An 18,630-nucleotide genomic window follows, 5' to 3' on the forward strand; every position below is an offset into this window, starting at 1 on the left:
AGCGCTCTCATATGTTCCAAACTTTCCAGATTATTATGAAATCGAGTTATACCGCTTTTAAATAACTTTATATGGAAAATTGCATTTGAAGCGTACTGGTGTGAACAATTTTTGCAAGATTTTAAATCAATTATATACTAAAGGTTTAAATAAGCAATGTCTCGGACAAGCTCGTTTAGTGCCAATCAAAAGAGGTATGTCTTTTGGAAATATAACATATATTGAAAATTGCATTGCATTTGTTCTCAAGTTTTCATTTCTTTTAAACTCGTTATAAAAAGTTCAATAAAACAAAAAAATGTATTCGTTGGGTATTGCCCAATAGATAAGATATGTGTTACGCGAATACAGACATTGGAACTATGTTCTTTTATACTTCTTCAAATGGTAAAAACTTGCAAATTACATATGTCATTTAGTTATGCTATAAAGTTTAATATGGTTGCTATCGATTTCTACAGCGAGTTTCCTCAAATTAGCGTTATATGCAATATACCGTGGTCGCTTAATTCTATTATCTTCATCTAATAGAGCGTAGACTAACCCATCAATTGCATTCATTTGATTTATCCTGTGCGCGTCATTGCTAGCAACGAACAGAATGCTGTTATGGAAAACTATTCCTCTTGGACTTCTAACGTTCACGGTCCAGATCAGCCCACCATGAAAATCAACACAATGGACAGACTCTTTTACCACATCGGCTACAAATATGACCTGTTTCGTATAATCTAAGGCAAGGCGTAATGTATTGCCAGTAAATTGTCCAAAGCTTCTGGTGTTACCCGGAATAACACACATTTCTCTAATGTTCTGGTCATAAATACGAATAGTACCATCGTCTCCTTCACCAAGTTCAACTGCAAAATGGTCTTTATCACAAGCAATGCTGTACGGCTTATCGACTACTTTTATCGTTTTGTGAGTGCGTATCTTATTCTTTTCGAATTTATATATTCTTATTTCCTTCTTGTCAGCAATAGTGACTACTACAAAATCATTAGCTGATGTAGCCATTCCTCTAGGATCCTCTTTAATATACTTTACCGTTTCAAACCTCAATTCACTATTAAATAATTTCAAGCTTCGATTTTTATAATCGGCAACAACAATTCTGCCGTCGGAAAGAATTGCGATACCACGAACTCGAGTTACCTCTTTGTCTCCTGGGGCAGAACACATGAACTCGTGTTTGAATGTACCCGAGTACTGACCTTTCTCAACTTGAACCTGGGCTTGCACTAATTGTTGTACATGTGAAACTACATGTGTTCTTGTTTCTACCACCCCCGAGTGACTGTCTGAAATAAATGACATTGTTTCGTCTCTAGCGAGTTGTTTTGCAGATATTGCGATATGACCTTTAGTTGCCTTAAGCATGGAATGTCTCTTTGTGCAATTGTCACAAAGCAATTGTCTGCACTCTAGACAAAGACTTACTGCTTGCCCTCCACACTAATTGCCACAATTTACCTCAATAGAAGAATGAGTAATATTTGTATCTTGATGCGATGCATCTACTAAGACATGGGAACGTGTGGTTTTACATTTCATATGATAAGCGGTGCAATCCTGGCAATACAGCTGCTCACAATTGACACAAAATGATTCTATCTTTTCGTCGTTTTCGCAGCCTTCACACACATTTGGTGCAGCTGCCATTTCTGTAGCAAAAAAAAATATCTTAACTCTTTAAATATTTATTAAACTTGTTCTTTAATTTCATCAACGGAAATAATACGAAATTTTACTTTCAAATTAAAACAAAATTCCTCAATTAATTTATCTAATTCCTCACTTGTTTTCCCTTAGATTGTAAAATCTGACTCAGTTTACTTTTACAAAATGTTATACTTTTCATATCGTTTCTGCCTCTAATGATTTAAAGACAATATTTCCTTCATAGAGGATTGCTGCTCACAAGGAAACTATCAAACCAAGAATTACAAATGGGGAAGTTGAAATCATCCCTGCGTAAATTTTACGGACTCCATCACGAGTTGGTTGACCGTTAAGGAACAACCGTGACAAAGATGATATCGGATATGTTCCTTGTGTCGTAACGACAATACCCTTCCCTTTTCACGAATGTGAACTACCGAATTAGACTATTTACCGGATTTGTAATAACATAATCAACACGACGGGTGCCACATGTTGAGCAGGATCTGCTTTCCCTTCCTGAGCACCTGAGATAACCCCAAGTTTTGGCTGGGTTTCGTGATGCTTAGTCTTTAGTTTTCTATGTTGTGTCTTCTGTACTATTATTTATCTGTTTGTCTTTTTATTTTTAGCCATGGCGTTGTCAGTTTATTTTCAATTTATGAGTTTGACTGTCCCTCTGGTATCTTTCGTATCTTTACATTTCAATACTACACAGACAAATTAAAAAAATAGAACAGGGATATAAAAAGAAATTGTATCCGACTAATACAAGTCATTATTGCCTATTTTCCAATTCGAAGAAGACTACTTAATGTACTTACAGTACATTCTGTTCTGTATGATATCCCTTTGTCAGCTGTGAAAGTAAGAGTGAAACCCAATGATTGGTGTGTCAGTGACGTATAAACATTGTTTAATGAGGGGGTTTGTTTTTTATTTGATATAGAAGAAACAAAATGTGTTAGAATTTTCAATGAGACAACTATCCATCGAAATTAAAATAAAGTGGATGAAAGCAATAATAAGCACCCGAACGTCCTTCAACAATGAACTAAAATATATATGGATTGTAAAGCATTTCAAGAACATTGTTATTTACGATTTGTTTATATCAAATATCTCACCTTCTTGTGATGAATGTGTATGTCTGGTTGACTATTCGCGTTCTTGTACTTTCATTATTTTTCGATATTTTGATTTTCACAGTACCACATTCTTAAGTATTCCAAGTATAAAAATTAATGTTTCGGGTTGGTTTCAATGTAAATTAATAAATCTTGAACTTCAAAATACGTACACAGGATAACTGTAAATGAAACACTTGTAAGACATGCAATGTCGCCGTAAAGAAATTTCTAAATTGGTACGAGTCTAAACAAGTTGTAAATGTATATATCTTAGTCGATCAAATTCGTCAATCTATAAACTAATACAATACCCAATTTACAATGCCTACTTGGTGCATGCGTATAAACATTTATGGGTCAAACCACTTTTGTTGAGAAAAAAAATGAACAAAAATAGATTTAAAACGCAACATGAACAAAAAACATTGAATGGTAGTAATATTTCACCAGTTGTATCGGTAGTATAGAAAACCAAAACACAATCAATAAAATCAATAATGTATCTTACACTCTTTTATTTTAATATACATAGTTGTTGACCATTATTCGATAAAAATTAAGCATCCGGAGGTAAGCCCCAGCTGATTCCTAAAAAAAATAGTGTACTATTTCAGTGAAAATTGATACATTTGGTTACAATAGCTACTATTAACAATGTGCAACAAACTATTATCGAATTAGACTCAGTTATGCCAAAGTATTGCTTTTGTGTATTACCACATTAAAATATATGGGAAAATGTTACAATAAATGTGTATGCAGTAAATGAAAAAAGTTTTTTTTTTATATTTTACCTTTTGTTGTTAATCAGATAGTTATAATTGAACGTGTTTCTCTTTCCTGCAGAACTTAAATACGTGACAAATATATTATAACATGTCTTTTCCATATTGGCCCTGAAATAATCCCCAACCGATATAGGCCATCGGCTTAAGCTTCGGGATGATGTCTGAGACAATATTGAAAAGAGCATGTTATTATATATAAATAGTATTGTGAAACTACCCCTGCACAATAAGGGCAAGCAACATCGGGATACTGACACATGCGTCATCAAAACATTGTATGTTTATAGTAGTTATCAAAGGTACCAGGATTATAATTTAGTACGCCAGACGCGCGTTTCATGTAACATTAAATAATTGTACTAAAATATGTAGCAAGATAGTTACAGATATTTAAAAATGTAATTAAGGATAAAATAGCAGAATACAGTTATTATGTCTTAAAGGTGCATTGCAATAACAAGTTAATATTGCTCTAGAACATAGGAGCATCGGAATCCTAATGGTATCATTAGTTCAACTACTGCATCACTGACTTGTCAACACCGATGTTGTAAGTTCATATATAACAAAGGGACCTCGGTAGCCAGTCACACTCGTCCAAGTACTGTACAACTCACTTATTAACACTGAGTTCATATATAAAAGAGGGACGAAAGATACCAAAGGGACAGTCAAACTTATAAATCTAAAACAAACTGACAACGCCATGGCTAAAAATGAGAAAGACAAACAGACAAACAATAGTACACATGACACAACATAGAAAACTAAGGAATAAACAACACTAACCCCACTAAAAACTAGTTTAACATAGGGACATCGGTAGCCAGTCACACTCGTCAAAGAATTGCACCACTGACTTGTCAAAACCGATGTTGTAAGTTCATATATAACATAGGGACCTCGGTAGCCAGTCACAATCGTCCAAGAACTGCACCACTGACTTGTCAAAACCGATGTTGTAAGTTCATATATAACATAGGGACCTCGGTAGCCAGTCACACTCGTCCAAGTACTGCACCACTGACTTGTCAAAACCGATGTTGTAAGTTCATATATAACATAGGGACCTCGGTAGCCAGTCACAATCGTCCAAGTACTGCACCACTGACCTGTCAAAACCGATGTTGTAAGTTCATATATAACATAGGGACCTCGGTAGCCAGTCACAATCGTCCAAGTACTGCACCACTGACCTGTCAAGACCGATGTTGTAAGTTCGTATATAACATAGGGACTTAGGTAGCCAGTCACAATCGTCCAAGTACTGCACCACTGACCTGTCAAGACCGATGTTGTAAGTTCGTATATAACATAGGGACCTCGGTAGCCAGTCACACTCGTCCAAGAACTGCACCACTGACTTGTCAAAACCGATGTTGTAAGTTCGTATATAACATCGGGACTTCGGTAGCCATTCACACTCGTCCAAGTACTGCACCACTGACTTGTCAAAACCGATGTTGTAAGTTCATATATAACATAGGGACCTCGGTAGCCAGTCACACTCGTCCAAGTACTGCACCACTGACTTGTCAAAACCGATGTTGTAAGTTCATATATAACATCGGGACCTCGGTAGCCAGTCACACTCGTCCAAGAACTGCACCACTGACTTGTCAAAGCCGATGTTGTAAGTTCATATATAACATAGGGACCTCGGTAGCCAGTCACACTCGTCCAAGTACTGCACCACTGACTTGTCAAAACCGATGTTGTAAGTTCATTTCTCTAATTTTTGTGCTATTTTCACATTTCCTGACCGGTGTGAGAAAAATATTTCTCCTCACTAGTGAAAAATCTGTTCTCGGCAAATGATTAGTCGAAATTTGATTATGACGTCAAAATGTTTTGTTTTCTTCTCAATTTTCCTATTGTGACGTCATGGAAAAAGGCGACCTTGCCTGATGACGTCGCATATAAAGAGCACAATTTTCTGAAAATCTTTGAAAAAGAACGATAAAAAGCATTAGAGAAACAGATTCCGACACTATAACTCGTGTATTACGATATTTCTCCACTCTCGACAGTTCAATTTTATTATTTAAAGGGCTCGGCAAGCCTCGCTCTTTAAATAATAAAATTTAACTGTCTCGAGTGGAGAAATATCGTAATACACTTGTTGCAGTGTAAGAATCTATATATATAACATAGGGACCTCGGTAGTCAGTCACACTCGTCCAAGTACTGCACCACTGACTTGTCAAAACCGATGTTGTAAGTTCATATATAACATAGGGACCTCGGTAGCCAGTCACACTCGTCCAAATACTGCACCACTGACCTGTCAAGACCGATGTTGTAAGTTCGTATATAACATAGGGACCTCGGTAGCCAGTCACAATCGTCCAAGTACTGCACCACTGACCTGTCAACACCGATGTTGTAAGTTCGTATATAACATAGGGATCTCGGTAGCCAGTCACACTCGTCCAAGTACTGCACCACTGACCTGTCAAAACCGATGTTGTAAGTTCATATATAACATAGGGACCTCGGTAGCCAGTCACAATCGTCCAAGTACTGCACCACTGACCTGTCAAAACCGATGTTGTAAGTTCGTATATAACATAGGGACCTCGGTAGCCAGTCACAATCGTCCAAGTACTGCACCACTGACTTGTCAAAACCGATGTTGTAAGTTCATATATAACATCGGGACTTCGGTAGCCAGTCACAATCGTCCAAGTACTGTACAACTCACTTATTAACACTGAGAGTTTCAGTTCATATATGACATAGGGCTTTAGTAACCGGTGTCATTAGTCCTACTACTGTATCACTGGCATGTCAACACGGAGGTTGTCAGTTCATATAATACATAGGGGCCACGGTAGCCAATCACACTTGTTCAACTGATTTTTATAGTTTGTTCATATGTTGTATTGTTACACCGCTGTCCCGTTTTTTGTATAAATATCCGAGTCTCCGTACTAAAATCATGAAAAAAAACAACAAGGAAAAAAACATTTCTGTGTGAGAAAAAAAGACGATAGAACTTTGAACTTATTAAAAAGATGGCTCATATATAAAACTTCAAAAGAAAACAGGTGTAGCCGCGGAATTCTTTTTCTTGCTATAATCACATTGATTTAACATTCCTTTATTAAGGATCTGAGTTATCTCCCCTTATATAGCTAAGATGACAGAAATTGAAATTTCGTATTAATATGAAAAAAACATATCATATTCTTAAGTAAGATAAAGCGTTTTACACTTTAATAACATTTAAAAACAAACGGAATAAGCATGATAATCAAATATCGAAACCATGGTATAGATAAAAGGATATTTTGGTTAAAATGTAACTCCAAAGAAGGTCATATGGATAATATATTATGTTTGTCGGCTGTGCTTAGTTGTAAATCTTGGCATCAACTCATTATTTCCACTAATTTCTTCCCTATATACTTTGTCATTTGGCTTATAAATAAGAGAGGCGAAGGATACCAAAGAGACTTTCAATAATAACCACATGTTAATCAAATCGCCAAATGTAGTTTTGCAGCCCGTTTCCGCACAAGGCATATATATATAAAAAATTAACACGAAACCAATTGATGTCGATATTTTTTTTTTAATTATCCCATGACGTAAACAAATACAAAAAAAATATGCAAAATGACAAAACTACTGAACTCGGAGGAAAATTCAAAGTGAAACTCTAGTTGTAGATTATACAAAAGCGTAAACCGAGCACATATATTTATTAAGATGGATACACAAAATGCTTCTGTCAACGCTTTTATATCAAATGGATGTAATGCTTACTAAAATGAATAGTGAAAGCAGATCTGTATATAAATTATTTGAAAACGGACCAGAAATAGACCTGATTGATAAATTGGTAAATGCTTTACGTCAAAAAAGAAAATATAACATACATATTTATAACAACGTCTTTATGAGTTGTACCTCCATTGTTCCTAGCATTAAATCGGACTGTCAATGTGCTATTTCACATTGAGACAGTCCCAATACATATGACCTTTATCGACCGATACGTCTTTTCCTAATGCTACATGCTTTGTGGAGGAGCAGCAATAGCTAATTGTATGGCCATTGTTATAACCAAGCTGGAGCTTGTACATACAACGTATGTTGAATACGGTATCTCGATACCATAAATAAAATATTATCAAAAATAGCAAGGGAGGTTCCCATTTGTATCGAATGCCCTTATATCAGAGGGGGGAAGTACTCATAGCTATCAATATCTGTAGTTAGGGTATTTAAAGATATGTTTTCTAATATAAAATTTATCTGCATCAAAACTTTGAAGAAAATGTAATTTGTAGTTTAAAGGAAATAAATTGGATGCTTGAGTGGTACGAACAAAAATTATAATGAAAAATAAGCATAATGCAACTTCTCCTCAAAGTTAAAGTCTCTCTTACTTTTTCCCTGCAAACCAGTAAATGTAAATTTCTTTAATTTTTTTAACATCGTTGTTAGTCTTGTTTGGACGTGGCGCGCGTCTGGCGTATAAAATTTTAAACCAGGTCCCTGTTATTGGCTATTAATCGTTTGTTTCTCTGTCTTATAGTTTCTCCCATTTATTTGTATTGTAGTTCTGTCATGTTATGTTGTCGTTTGAATGTTATAATTAACATTGCCATTAAAGCGGGAGGTTTGGCATGCCACAAAACCAGGTTCAACACATCATTATTTTCTTAAAATGCCCTGTTTTTAGTCGGGGAAATGGCCATTGTTATGTTATAGTTCGTTTCTGTGTGCGTTGCGTTTTGGTGTTGTGTTTCTGTTGTGTCGTGGTTCTGTTATGTTTGATGCGTTTCCCTCGGTTTTGGTTTTGTGGCTCGGGTTTGTTTTTTCTCTATCGTTTCGGACAACGGTATACTACTGTTGCCTTTGTTGAAACATTTTCTGTTAATGACATAAAAGATTAACGACTTTGTGTATGTGTTCCGGACCATATGAGTATTTGGACCATACGCGTATGGTCATGACCATATACGTATACTCATATGGTCCGACCAATCGCGTATGGTCCGACCGTACGCGTATGGTCTGGCCATATGAGTATAATACTCGTTTTGGTTATTAACGGGTCGGCCCATATGAGTATTTGGATCAGATAGGTAAAGCAAAAAATACATTATAAAAGTTTCAATAATACAAAAACTTTCTCTAAAAAAAACAATGATGGTTACATGACAATGTATTATTTTTATAATTCAAATACTTCGTAAAATTTAATATTGATGCCATAGTTAGTTTTCATCACTAATTACATTCTGATGACATTTACTTTCACATGGTATCATAGATTGTTTGCATTTGCAAGTCTTGGTTGTGCACGATCCTTTTCATGTATACCTTCTGTTTGCGAGTGAAAAGCTAGCCTTTTTGCAGCTGCGTTCAGTGTTACCGAGGTCTTGGGCCATTCCGATATTTCTAAGGTGTTTTTAAGAAGCTCCAGTTTTTAAATATCGTAACAAGATTGTATTCACAAGACAAATTAAATAAACTATGTTACATTTTTAGTGACTTCTTGTGTAACAGTTCATTAAGAAATCTTTGGAATTTATTTTTAAGTCGACATACCGCCATTCACTCGTTATAACAAATCGATAAGTAAGTAAAATTAACTATGTGAAACATCTAATTTTTATATAGCTAATCTTTCTATTATTATATAATAATAAAATTATCTATATGATAGCGTCTTTTTCATGTATTGGTCATACCATATGAAAAGTTTAGAAATATTAAAAGTAAACTGTAATAAAGTGTTACGCGTATGTTCGGACTATATGAGTATATACCCATATACTCATATTGTCCGGAACATAGGTATCATTCAAAGTGGATTTATTGAAAACAAGTCAAACCTTCAAAAACCGCATACCATTTGGAGGGCTGTAGAGCTTTTAATAAAGACCACAGTGGTATATCGCTGTTTAAAAGTCATAAATCGATGTAGAGAAAAAAATCCAGTTTACAAAAAAAATAGAAAGAAACACATCAACTATAAAAGGGGAAAAAAGAAACAAGAATAATGAGGTGCAACAAAAACGCCAACATACATAGAAAACAACTGCCATATTCCTTACTTGTCACAGGGCATTTTAAGAAAATAAACTGGTGGTTTGAAACTTTTTTATGGCTAGCCAAACCTCCGGTTATATTGCAATGTTAAAAAATTTCGCTAAAATGACACAACTACGTGATAAACATGATAAAGCACAAATACGCAAGAAAACTCACATATCATAAATAATGTAAAAGGGGAAAACCAACCAGAGGGACAGTCAAGCTCATTGATCTAAAATTAACTGACAACGCCGTGGCTAAAACAGAAAAAGACAAACAGACACATAATAGTAAACAAAACACAACATAGAAAACTAAAGACTGCGCCACAGAAACTCCACCAAAAACTTGGGTCGACCGCAGGTTCTCCGGAAGGGTAAGCAGATCCTGTTCCACATGTGGCACCCGTTGTGTTGCTCATGTAATTATAACCTCGACCGATACAACATGCAAACCACAGAACAACAACGAACATCTTCCATTAACGACAGACAGCATCGGACATCACAAACATTAAATTATAAAATAAATGAATTAAAAAAATATACATAAATCTAGATGATTAATTATTGCTAAATGTTACGTCAGTTGAAAAAAGCTATTTCGTGAGGACCTTTTTATGGGAAAATCTAATAGGACTTGTGTTAGAGAAATGATGATTCAAGACAATTCTATGAATTTTTTTTTATTGGTTTAATGAAAATTGTATATGCATGATATATTCATGTAAAATATATAATATAAACGTAATGTAATCAATGCATTTTACTTGAAGAAAACATGAATAAGAATACACGCTTAAATGGTATCACATATTTTCAGTTGCATTACCTTTTAATTTTTCAAATAATGATTACGTCACAAAGAAAAACTGAATATTTATTATAAGTTAGGTAAATGAATGAGTACACTTTTGATTAATAACGTAATATCACGAATTTCAATACCTATTATGTCTGCTTGTTTTGTTCACAAACTGTTTCATTTCAATATAACGGAATGTTTATGTGATTACCATTCAACTGAAGGTTATATATTTATATAAAACCCTGTTTAATCCACCATTTTCTACATAGAAAATATCTTTGCCAAGTCAGGAATATGACAGTTGTTATCCATTCGTTTGATGCGTTTGAGCTTTTGATTTGGCCATTTGATTAAGGACTTTCAAGTTCGGTATTTTTGTTATTTTACTTTTTTCAAACAAAACAAAAAGTGTGGTATTATTGGTACATTGTCAAAACGAGAATTTTTTTATGTAGTGTTGATGGTGGTAAATAAGTTGCTATAATTTAGTAAAATGGAGATACATTTCATTTAACAAAAATAAGTAGTTAATTATCACAAGTGTTTTTGTTCTCTTTTAAAAACATTTATTTCATTTGGTCATTATATAATTCCTCTCTAACATCCATCAGAATTGTTCCCAGAAGATTGGTTCCGCGCCATTTTTCTTTGTTAAATGCATCTGGATTATCTGCCGCTAACCCGATTCCCCATTTCTCATCAAACGGACTAGCCTCTGCTAGTGTTTTGTTTCTGGTGTTTAGCAGTACGGCTTTGAGTTTTGGATTCTGTGAGAACTGAAAGAGAATTTTTAAAGAAAGAATAACATATTTTGTATTAGCTGTCTGTAAAATTATCATGATATATATAGAAAATAACAAGGCCAAACGCGTTTATGATCATTTTTGAAATTTACTGTTTGCTAAAGTATGAAATATTCGTAAAAGTTAGGATTTTTAATCCCAAGCATGGATAACCTATAAATTTTTGGGAGTTTTGGGTCCTCAATACTCTTTAATTTTATACTTGTTTGGCTTTCTAACTATTTTCATATGAGTGTCACTGATGAATTCTTCGCTATGTACATGTTTGGCTTAAAACAATTTTTATCTGAGGGTCACTGGTGAGTCTAATCTAGACGAAACGAGCGTCTGCCGTATCAAAAGAGGGACGAAAGATACCAAAGGGACAGTCAAACTCATAAATCCAAAACAAACTGACAACGCCATGGCTAAAAATGAAAAAGACAAACAGAAAAACAATAGTACACACGACACAACATAGAAAACTAAAGAATAAACAACACGAACCCCACCAAAAACTAGGGGTGATCTCAGGTGCTCCGGAAGGGTAAGCAGATCCTCCTCCACATGTGGCACCCGTCGTGTTGCTTATGTGATTACAAATCCGGTAAATAGTCTAATTCGGTAGGTCATATTCATGAAAGGGAAGGGGATTGTAGTTACGACGTAAGGAACATATCCGATATCATTTGTGAAACGGTTATTCTATAACGGTCAACCAACTCGTGATGGCGTCCGTAAAATTTACGAAGGGATGATTTCAACTTCACCATTTGGAACTCTTGGTTTAATAGCTTCCTTGTGAGCAGCAAACCTCTATCAAAGAAAATCATGATAGGAAATGCAAGCACGGGAATATCGTATCAATTGGGAGATATATACCCCGTATGCAGGTGCTGCTGGAATGTTGCTACTTAGAAATGGAAAGTTCACAATTGGAAAGCTGAAATCATCTCTTTTGTCGTAAAGTTTTGTTTTCAACCGACCCTCATTGTCAATTTCTAGATGTAAGTCAAGATATGAAGCCGACTTAACTGTATCTGTAGTATCCTTTATCTCTAGTTCGATTGGATAGATGCGTTCCACATAGTCACCAAATTTTGAATTGTTTAGTGAAAGAACATCATCTATATAGCGGAACGTAGAGTTAAAGGATATTGCTAACTTCTTATCTTTCTTCCTAAGAAGTTCCTGCATGAAGTCAGCCTCATAATAATAAAGAAACAAGTCGGCGAGTAGAGGTGCACAGTTTGTTCCCATTGGAATGCCGACAGTCTGTTGAAAAACACGTCCTCCGAACGTAACAAATATGTTGTCGATCAAGAAATCAAGCATCTTGATAATATCAGTTTCAGAGAATTTTTTGTTTGAATCAGAGTGATTCTTTACAAAGTAGGATTTATCCCTCCCTAAGACAAGATACTTGTATCTACGTTGGCCATTCTTTTTTATGAAGCAAAGGAATACCAACTCTTTCAATTTGTCTTTTAGTTTGGAATGTGGAATACTTGTGTACAGAGTAGAAAAGTCAAATGTTCAAATTATAATACTGGTACCTTTGGGTACTATTATATAGACGAAACGTGCGACTGTCGTATCAAATTATAAGCCTGGTATGTTTGATAACTATTTAGGGTCTATATAAATATTGTCGAGTTTTCTTGTGAAACATTTGAGAGTTTTCTTGTGAAACATCTGAGAGTTTTCTTGTGAAACATCTGAGAGTTTTGTATACTCATTACGGCAGAAACCCCAAATTTCTGCTGTGAAAGGGGAAATATGACTTAGATAAGCCTTCATTAGTAATTTTCACTAACAGTTTGAGCGATTTTGTAAAATCCATGATAACTTGTTTAAACGTGATATTCGAAATGTGGTTTCTTCATATAAAAATAGGCCAATGATTTTGAAATATATTTTATATTTTATAAGATATAGGAAGATGTGGTATGAGTGCCAATGAGACAGCGAAGCTTTGGCTCACACCGAACAAGAAACTATAAAGGGCCCCAAAATTACTAGTGTGAAACCATTCAAACGGGAAAACCAACGGTCTAGTCGTGGAACAAGAAACACTTATAAATTGCATACGACAACTACTGTACATCAGAGTCCTGACTTAGGACAGGTGTATGCCTGTACCGAGTCAGGAATATGACAGCTGTCCGTTCGTTTGGTGTGTTTTATCATTTGATTTTGCCATTTGGTTAGGGACTTTCCGTTTTGAGTTTTCTCGGTGTTCAGTGTTTTGTAATTTTGCTTTTTTATATATTTCTAGTTAACACGTTTGTTAAGCGATAATGAATAAAATGCATTTGAACTGTAATTAAGGTCATTCGATACAATTACAGGGGAGGTAATGACGTTGCTACCGAAAAATGTTATTTTCTCAACATCAAACTGTGACATATCGGTAAAAGATGCTTTTAAATATTGGGTTATTTTTCCTTTAAAGATTTTAACTGATTTAGCTCGAAAGCGAGTACCTGGACCCCTCTTTTTAAAAAGGCATTAGGTTTGATTACGTTTGAAGATTATTTGTACCAATTTTAATGAATGTTTAACATTATTTTTTTTAATTTGATAAATATACTGCAAAAATGCTGTTGAATATATAAAGAGCATATTAATGTAAAAGAGATGTTCATAATTATTCTACATAAATATGCGATTAAGTAACAATAAATTTTCTGCCTATGTTTATCTGTAAAAATTAAAAAATAAAATTGAGTAATTTTTTTTATGTCACCTTTTTTATTGTGTGTGAACTTAATACTTTGATTGAAATCTAACGCAAATGAAAAAGTAAAAAACAAATTTCACACTAAACCTGAAAGTAACTTAGCGAAATCATGTCTTTTTGAGATTTACCTTCGCAATATTTCCCTGTTTCACAATTTCTTCACATTTACTATTCCACAACGGTCTATCAAAGCTAGATAATTTTGCTGCCTGTCGACCCAAATCCTTTTGTTCTTCCGGGTCTGTTGATGTCATAACTCTTTCTGTTAACTTTTCATCATCACACAAACCTTTTATAGAAGAATTAAAATAAATAAATGTATGCTGAATAGATAAAGTTAACAGATAACATTTCTCTTAATCTTTTTTATTTGTGAGTTGATGAAGCGACAACCAAACAGTCACATGACATCACAATAGGCAACTTGAAAAAAACAGAATCTGGTATAGTTAATCAAAACAAGTTTTTAATGTATGGTTTATATAAAGGACAATATAAAGTATCGTTTAAACTCTTCAAATAGGGTGATGTTTTCGAGTGATCAGAGAGAATATACATAGCCGAATTTAACACATTTTAAATGTTACCACCATGAAGGTCGTCCTTCATTTTCAAGTTTTATCAGTACCCAGTAAACGAGAAAAATAGGAAAATCTAATAATTGTACACCTCTGTCAAATCTTGAATGTAGCATGTATTTGGTAAAACGACATTTATTTTCTAAGGAACGTAGGTTCATGTTTAAAAAATCATAAATACAAAGAAACAATAACAAAATAAATCTAGATTTATTCGCTCTAACCAAACAACCCATATGACAAATATAATTAAAATTTTGAACACAATTGTTTTATCAAGTAGTAATTTAAATTCAGATGTAACGCGTCTTCTGATTGACTGAACGTGTTTTGTCCATCACCTCATAGACATGATTTTTTTCAAGTGGTGACTGCGACGACATCGTTTTTTTTAAACGATTCACTCCTTAAAAATGAATTTAGAATTTTATGATAATGATTGACAGTAATACTTGTTTCTGCCTATTCGAAATACCTAAAGGTTTTATAACAATTGTATACCATTTTCTGTTAACGATTCTCTAGGCTACAAACTTTAAAATTCAAAAATAAAAAAAGCTAAACATCGTACAAATGCTAAAATTATTCAATTTCGTCAAACAAAAATAATGGTTAAATAATATTGTAGAGCATCGTAGCTATTTCAAAGTTTCTATATTTTTACTGACACATTTAAGACACTCTCTCCACTAAGCATTTCTTTTATAAAAAAAAATAATTATTGTTTACACAATTCTAGATGGTTCTAAATTCATTGCATGAAAACGGGTCGACATACATTCTATATCCGATTATATCTTACGTGTTTTATGGTACATCATAAACTGCTCTGCACAGTTAAACGTCAGTTCGTCCACTGTGAACATTGAATAATGCCACTGACTGAACACGGAGCCTTTCTGCCAGAATAGTACGAAATCTTTGTTTTCTTTTTCTGTAAATACTGGATCGCTGTATTTAGGTTTAAGAAAGTTTCCCATGTTCCTTTTTCCCCTATTGGGCCGCCGTCTAGATCCTTCGGAATGCTTTTGAACTTTTGGTTTCTTGTACGGTTTTTCTTTCTTATGATCTTGTTTTACACGCCCATCACCTCCTGGGTGTTTACCTCTTGTATGCTTTCTTTCCCGTTTATCTGAACTTAGTGCGTCACCCATTAAAGTTATATGTTGTTCTACCGCACAACAACTTCTTCTGACGGATCAACTAAACTTAAACGTCGTTCATCTTTGAAAGAATGTGTTTCCTCTGTCATGAAGTAAATCGAAAGTAGACTGATATATGGTCATAGGTAAATGACTAAATCAAATACGTATATATACGTTTAAATTCCGTACATTTATGTACACCAATTTAAATCCTTTTTAGCGTAACTGATCTCTTTAATATAATAACATTCGAAACGATAATTGTATGATTACTTTTGCACAAAAGGATTGATTAATTGAGCGAGTAATGGGTTCTTTTTTATTTTCATGCCGTTTTATTTAAAAGTTTAAGTGAACAAATGCGTGCAACACAATTAACGGTACCAATTTTCTTGCACCAGATGCGTATTTCGACAATACATATCTCTTCAGTGATGCTCGTGGTCAAAATATTTGAAATCCAAATCTTATATAAAAGATGAAGAGCTATAATCCAAAAGGTCGAAAAAGTAAAGCCAAATCCGTGAAAGGAATCAAAGCTTTGCATGAGGGAGATACATTCCTTAATTTAAAATAATTTCTATTATTTTGTAACAGCAAATTTTAATAACACAAAAAATCCGTATTTTCATGCCAGTACCGAAGTACTGGCTACTGGGCTGGTGATACCCTCGGGGACTAATAGTCCACCAGCAGAGGCATCGACCCAGTGGTAGTAATACAATTAACGGTGTAATTTATGTTATTTGTTTCCGTCATACAATAATAAAGGATTGTTACCAAAGTTTTAAAATATGTCAACATTCGTAATGTTTAACTGTTTAGTATAGGAAATAAATGATACAAAATGAGTAATAAGGTAAAAAGTTAGACAACTTGAATAGCAAATGAATTTAATGTAATTTAAAAATTACATTGGTGAAATGATGTTAGTTAGATTATTTTTTAATTTGATGTCAGAAACTATCATTTTTTTCTTTTTTTTTAATTTTTTCATTTTCAACCTATCTATCATGATTTAAAGACATATTGAGCATTGTAACTTACCTTAAGAAATATATTGCAAATACTTGATAGTATTGTGACAGATATTTGAACTACATTTTGGACATTGCTGACGTTACAATTATTAATTAAGACAGACATTGCTAAGCGGCCCAGTGGACACTACGGAGTTTTTCTGAGCTCTTGCAAAATTTAGATTTTTGAATCATTAGTAACGATAATTTGTCAAATTTCTGAAAGAACAGTATTTAAAACTATTAGTAACCATTATATGGTACAATAACTTTGCTCTTTTGAGTCTTGGAATGACAAAATCATTGAATTTCGACAGTGCCAACTCAACTGTAAACAAAGAAAAAATGGCGGAAACATATTCAAAGGTAGTCCAAAATGGTAATAACAACGACATGAGTGTGAAACCAATTTTCTTATTGGAATCAGATATGTTTGGTCCAAAACCCTCTGACAAAGATTTCCTTTTGCATCACGAACTTTACAAAATAATTGGTCAACTCATACCCTCTTCCCATCTGAGAGCGCTTCAAAGAGTTCGAGGTATGTGGCGAGTCTACACACAGAGTGAAGACGATCGCAGCAAGCTTCTAATATCAGGAATTGTGGTAAGAGACCGTTTGGTGAATTTTTATTCACAAAACCCTAGATTCCAAGGTAGTGTAAACCCAGATCACGTTAAAATTCGAGTAAAAGACATTCCATGCTCGGCTGACGATGGTCAGATTACCTATTTCTTAGAGAATGCAGGGTGTAAAATACACAGATACTTTAGGGAGCGCATACGAGTTGATGGCTTAATAACAAACTGCCTATCAGGAGACCGAATATTTTATTGTGAACCGATGGAACATCCTTTTCCAAGACAAGTAACAATAGGAAACTACAGAGCAACAATCTTACATAAAGGTCAGCCAACTAAAAACAGAGACGACATAGTTTGTAAAAAATGCCTCGAAAAGGGCCACTTCATCAGCAATTGTCCAAATGATTGGACATGTAATATATGTAAAAAATCTGGACACAAACAATCAGAATGTGAAGAGCCCTTTTCAGACAACAACAATGAACATAATGAAAACGAATCAACAAACACTGATGATGACAACACAGATTCAGAAACTGATGACAATAACAATGATGAGGCTGCACATGCTCAACAACATGAACCTGAAGTTGAACAAATGCAGGACATGCCTAACGAACAATCACAGGAAACGCCTACTCGTGATCTGAAGAAAACTCAAAACAAAAATTCACAAAAGGTACCTACTCATCAATCTCAACCTTCATTTCAATCAATCACCAATGAAGAGAATGACGAATATACAGGAGATGCAGCAACACCAAGTTCTAAAAAAGCTAAAAAAAAATCTGGTAAAAAGAAGACAACTTGTCAAAATGATTCGAAAGACGAAAAACAAAGTTCAATGCAACAATTTCTAGTTGAGAAACAAACCAGTGCAACCACTCCTGGAAATAAAGTCTCAAAAAGGTCTGCAACAACTCCTACAACGGACCTTTTCGATAGAGAGAATCAAACAACCAAACCAAAAACACAAAGTTAAAAAGGAGAAATAAACATGTATAAACAATTATGTAGCTAACTCCTTTTTTTTTCTGTTGGTTTATCATCTCTATATACTTTTTTGCTTACAATGATTTGTTTGTATATATTTTTATTATTATTCTTACATATATGTATGACAAGCATATTCCTAAAGGTAAACAACCACCTTGAAGACAATGCTTTTTATGTAAATTTTAAAAAAAACAGTAAAAATACCAAAATATGTAGCGATGATTGTGATGGAATATTAGATTTCATACTTTCAAGAAGTAATAGAAAGAAGAGTAAAATAGAAAAGAACTGTAATGTTGTATGTTATAACATAATGTCAAAGAGTAATAGAAAAAAAAATGT

The 18,630-nt window shown here is 34.1% G+C and overlaps 2 protein-coding genes across 2 annotated transcripts; both read right to left on the reverse strand.

Annotated features, from left to right (window-relative positions):
* Positions 1-238: 238 nt before the first annotated feature.
* LOC139520485 (tripartite motif-containing protein 3-like) lies at positions 239-3,002 on the reverse strand. The gene is made up of 2 exons (XM_071313139.1): positions 2,790-3,002; positions 239-1,664 (listed from the first exon to the last, which is right to left on the reverse strand). Exon 2 carries the CDS (start codon positions 1,378-1,380, stop codon positions 412-414), a length of 969 nt encoding a protein of 322 aa, XP_071169240.1. The 5' UTR covers positions 1,381-1,664; positions 2,790-3,002; the 3' UTR covers positions 239-411.
* A 7,982-nt stretch (positions 3,003-10,984) lies between these two features.
* On the reverse strand, positions 10,985-15,998 carry LOC139503615 (N-glycosidase Npun_R5314-like). Its single transcript, XM_071293428.1, has 3 exons — positions 15,347-15,998; positions 14,095-14,255; positions 10,985-11,217 (listed from the first exon to the last, which is right to left on the reverse strand). Exons 1-3 carry the CDS (start codon positions 15,696-15,698, stop codon positions 11,008-11,010), a joined length of 723 nt encoding a protein of 240 aa, XP_071149529.1. The 5' UTR covers positions 15,699-15,998; the 3' UTR covers positions 10,985-11,007.
* Between the last annotated feature and the right edge of the window lie 2,632 nt (positions 15,999-18,630).

Source organism: Mytilus edulis, chromosome 1 (genome assembly GCF_963676685.1).
Source record: "Mytilus edulis chromosome 1, xbMytEdul2.2, whole genome shotgun sequence".
Lineage (NCBI taxonomy): Eukaryota > Metazoa > Mollusca > Bivalvia > Mytilida > Mytilidae > Mytilus > Mytilus edulis.

Bases quoted from the DNA above. Each gene is read 5' to 3' on its own strand.
- LOC139503615 (XM_071293428.1), bottom strand. From the start codon at position 15,698: ATGGGTGACGCACTAAGTTCAGATAAACGGGAAAGAAAGCATACAAGA. The intron at 14,256-15,346 runs GTAAGATATAAT...CTTCTATAAAAG, and splicing joins TATGATGTACCATAAAACAC to GTTTGTGTGATGATGAAAAG. The intron at 11,218-14,094 runs GTAAATCTCAAA...ATTCTCTTTCAG, and splicing joins AACAGGGAAATATTGCGAAG to TTCTCACAGAATCCAAAACT.
- LOC139520485 (XM_071313139.1), bottom strand. From the start codon at position 1,380: ATGCTTAAGGCAACTAAAGGTCATATCGCAATATCTGCAAAACAACTC.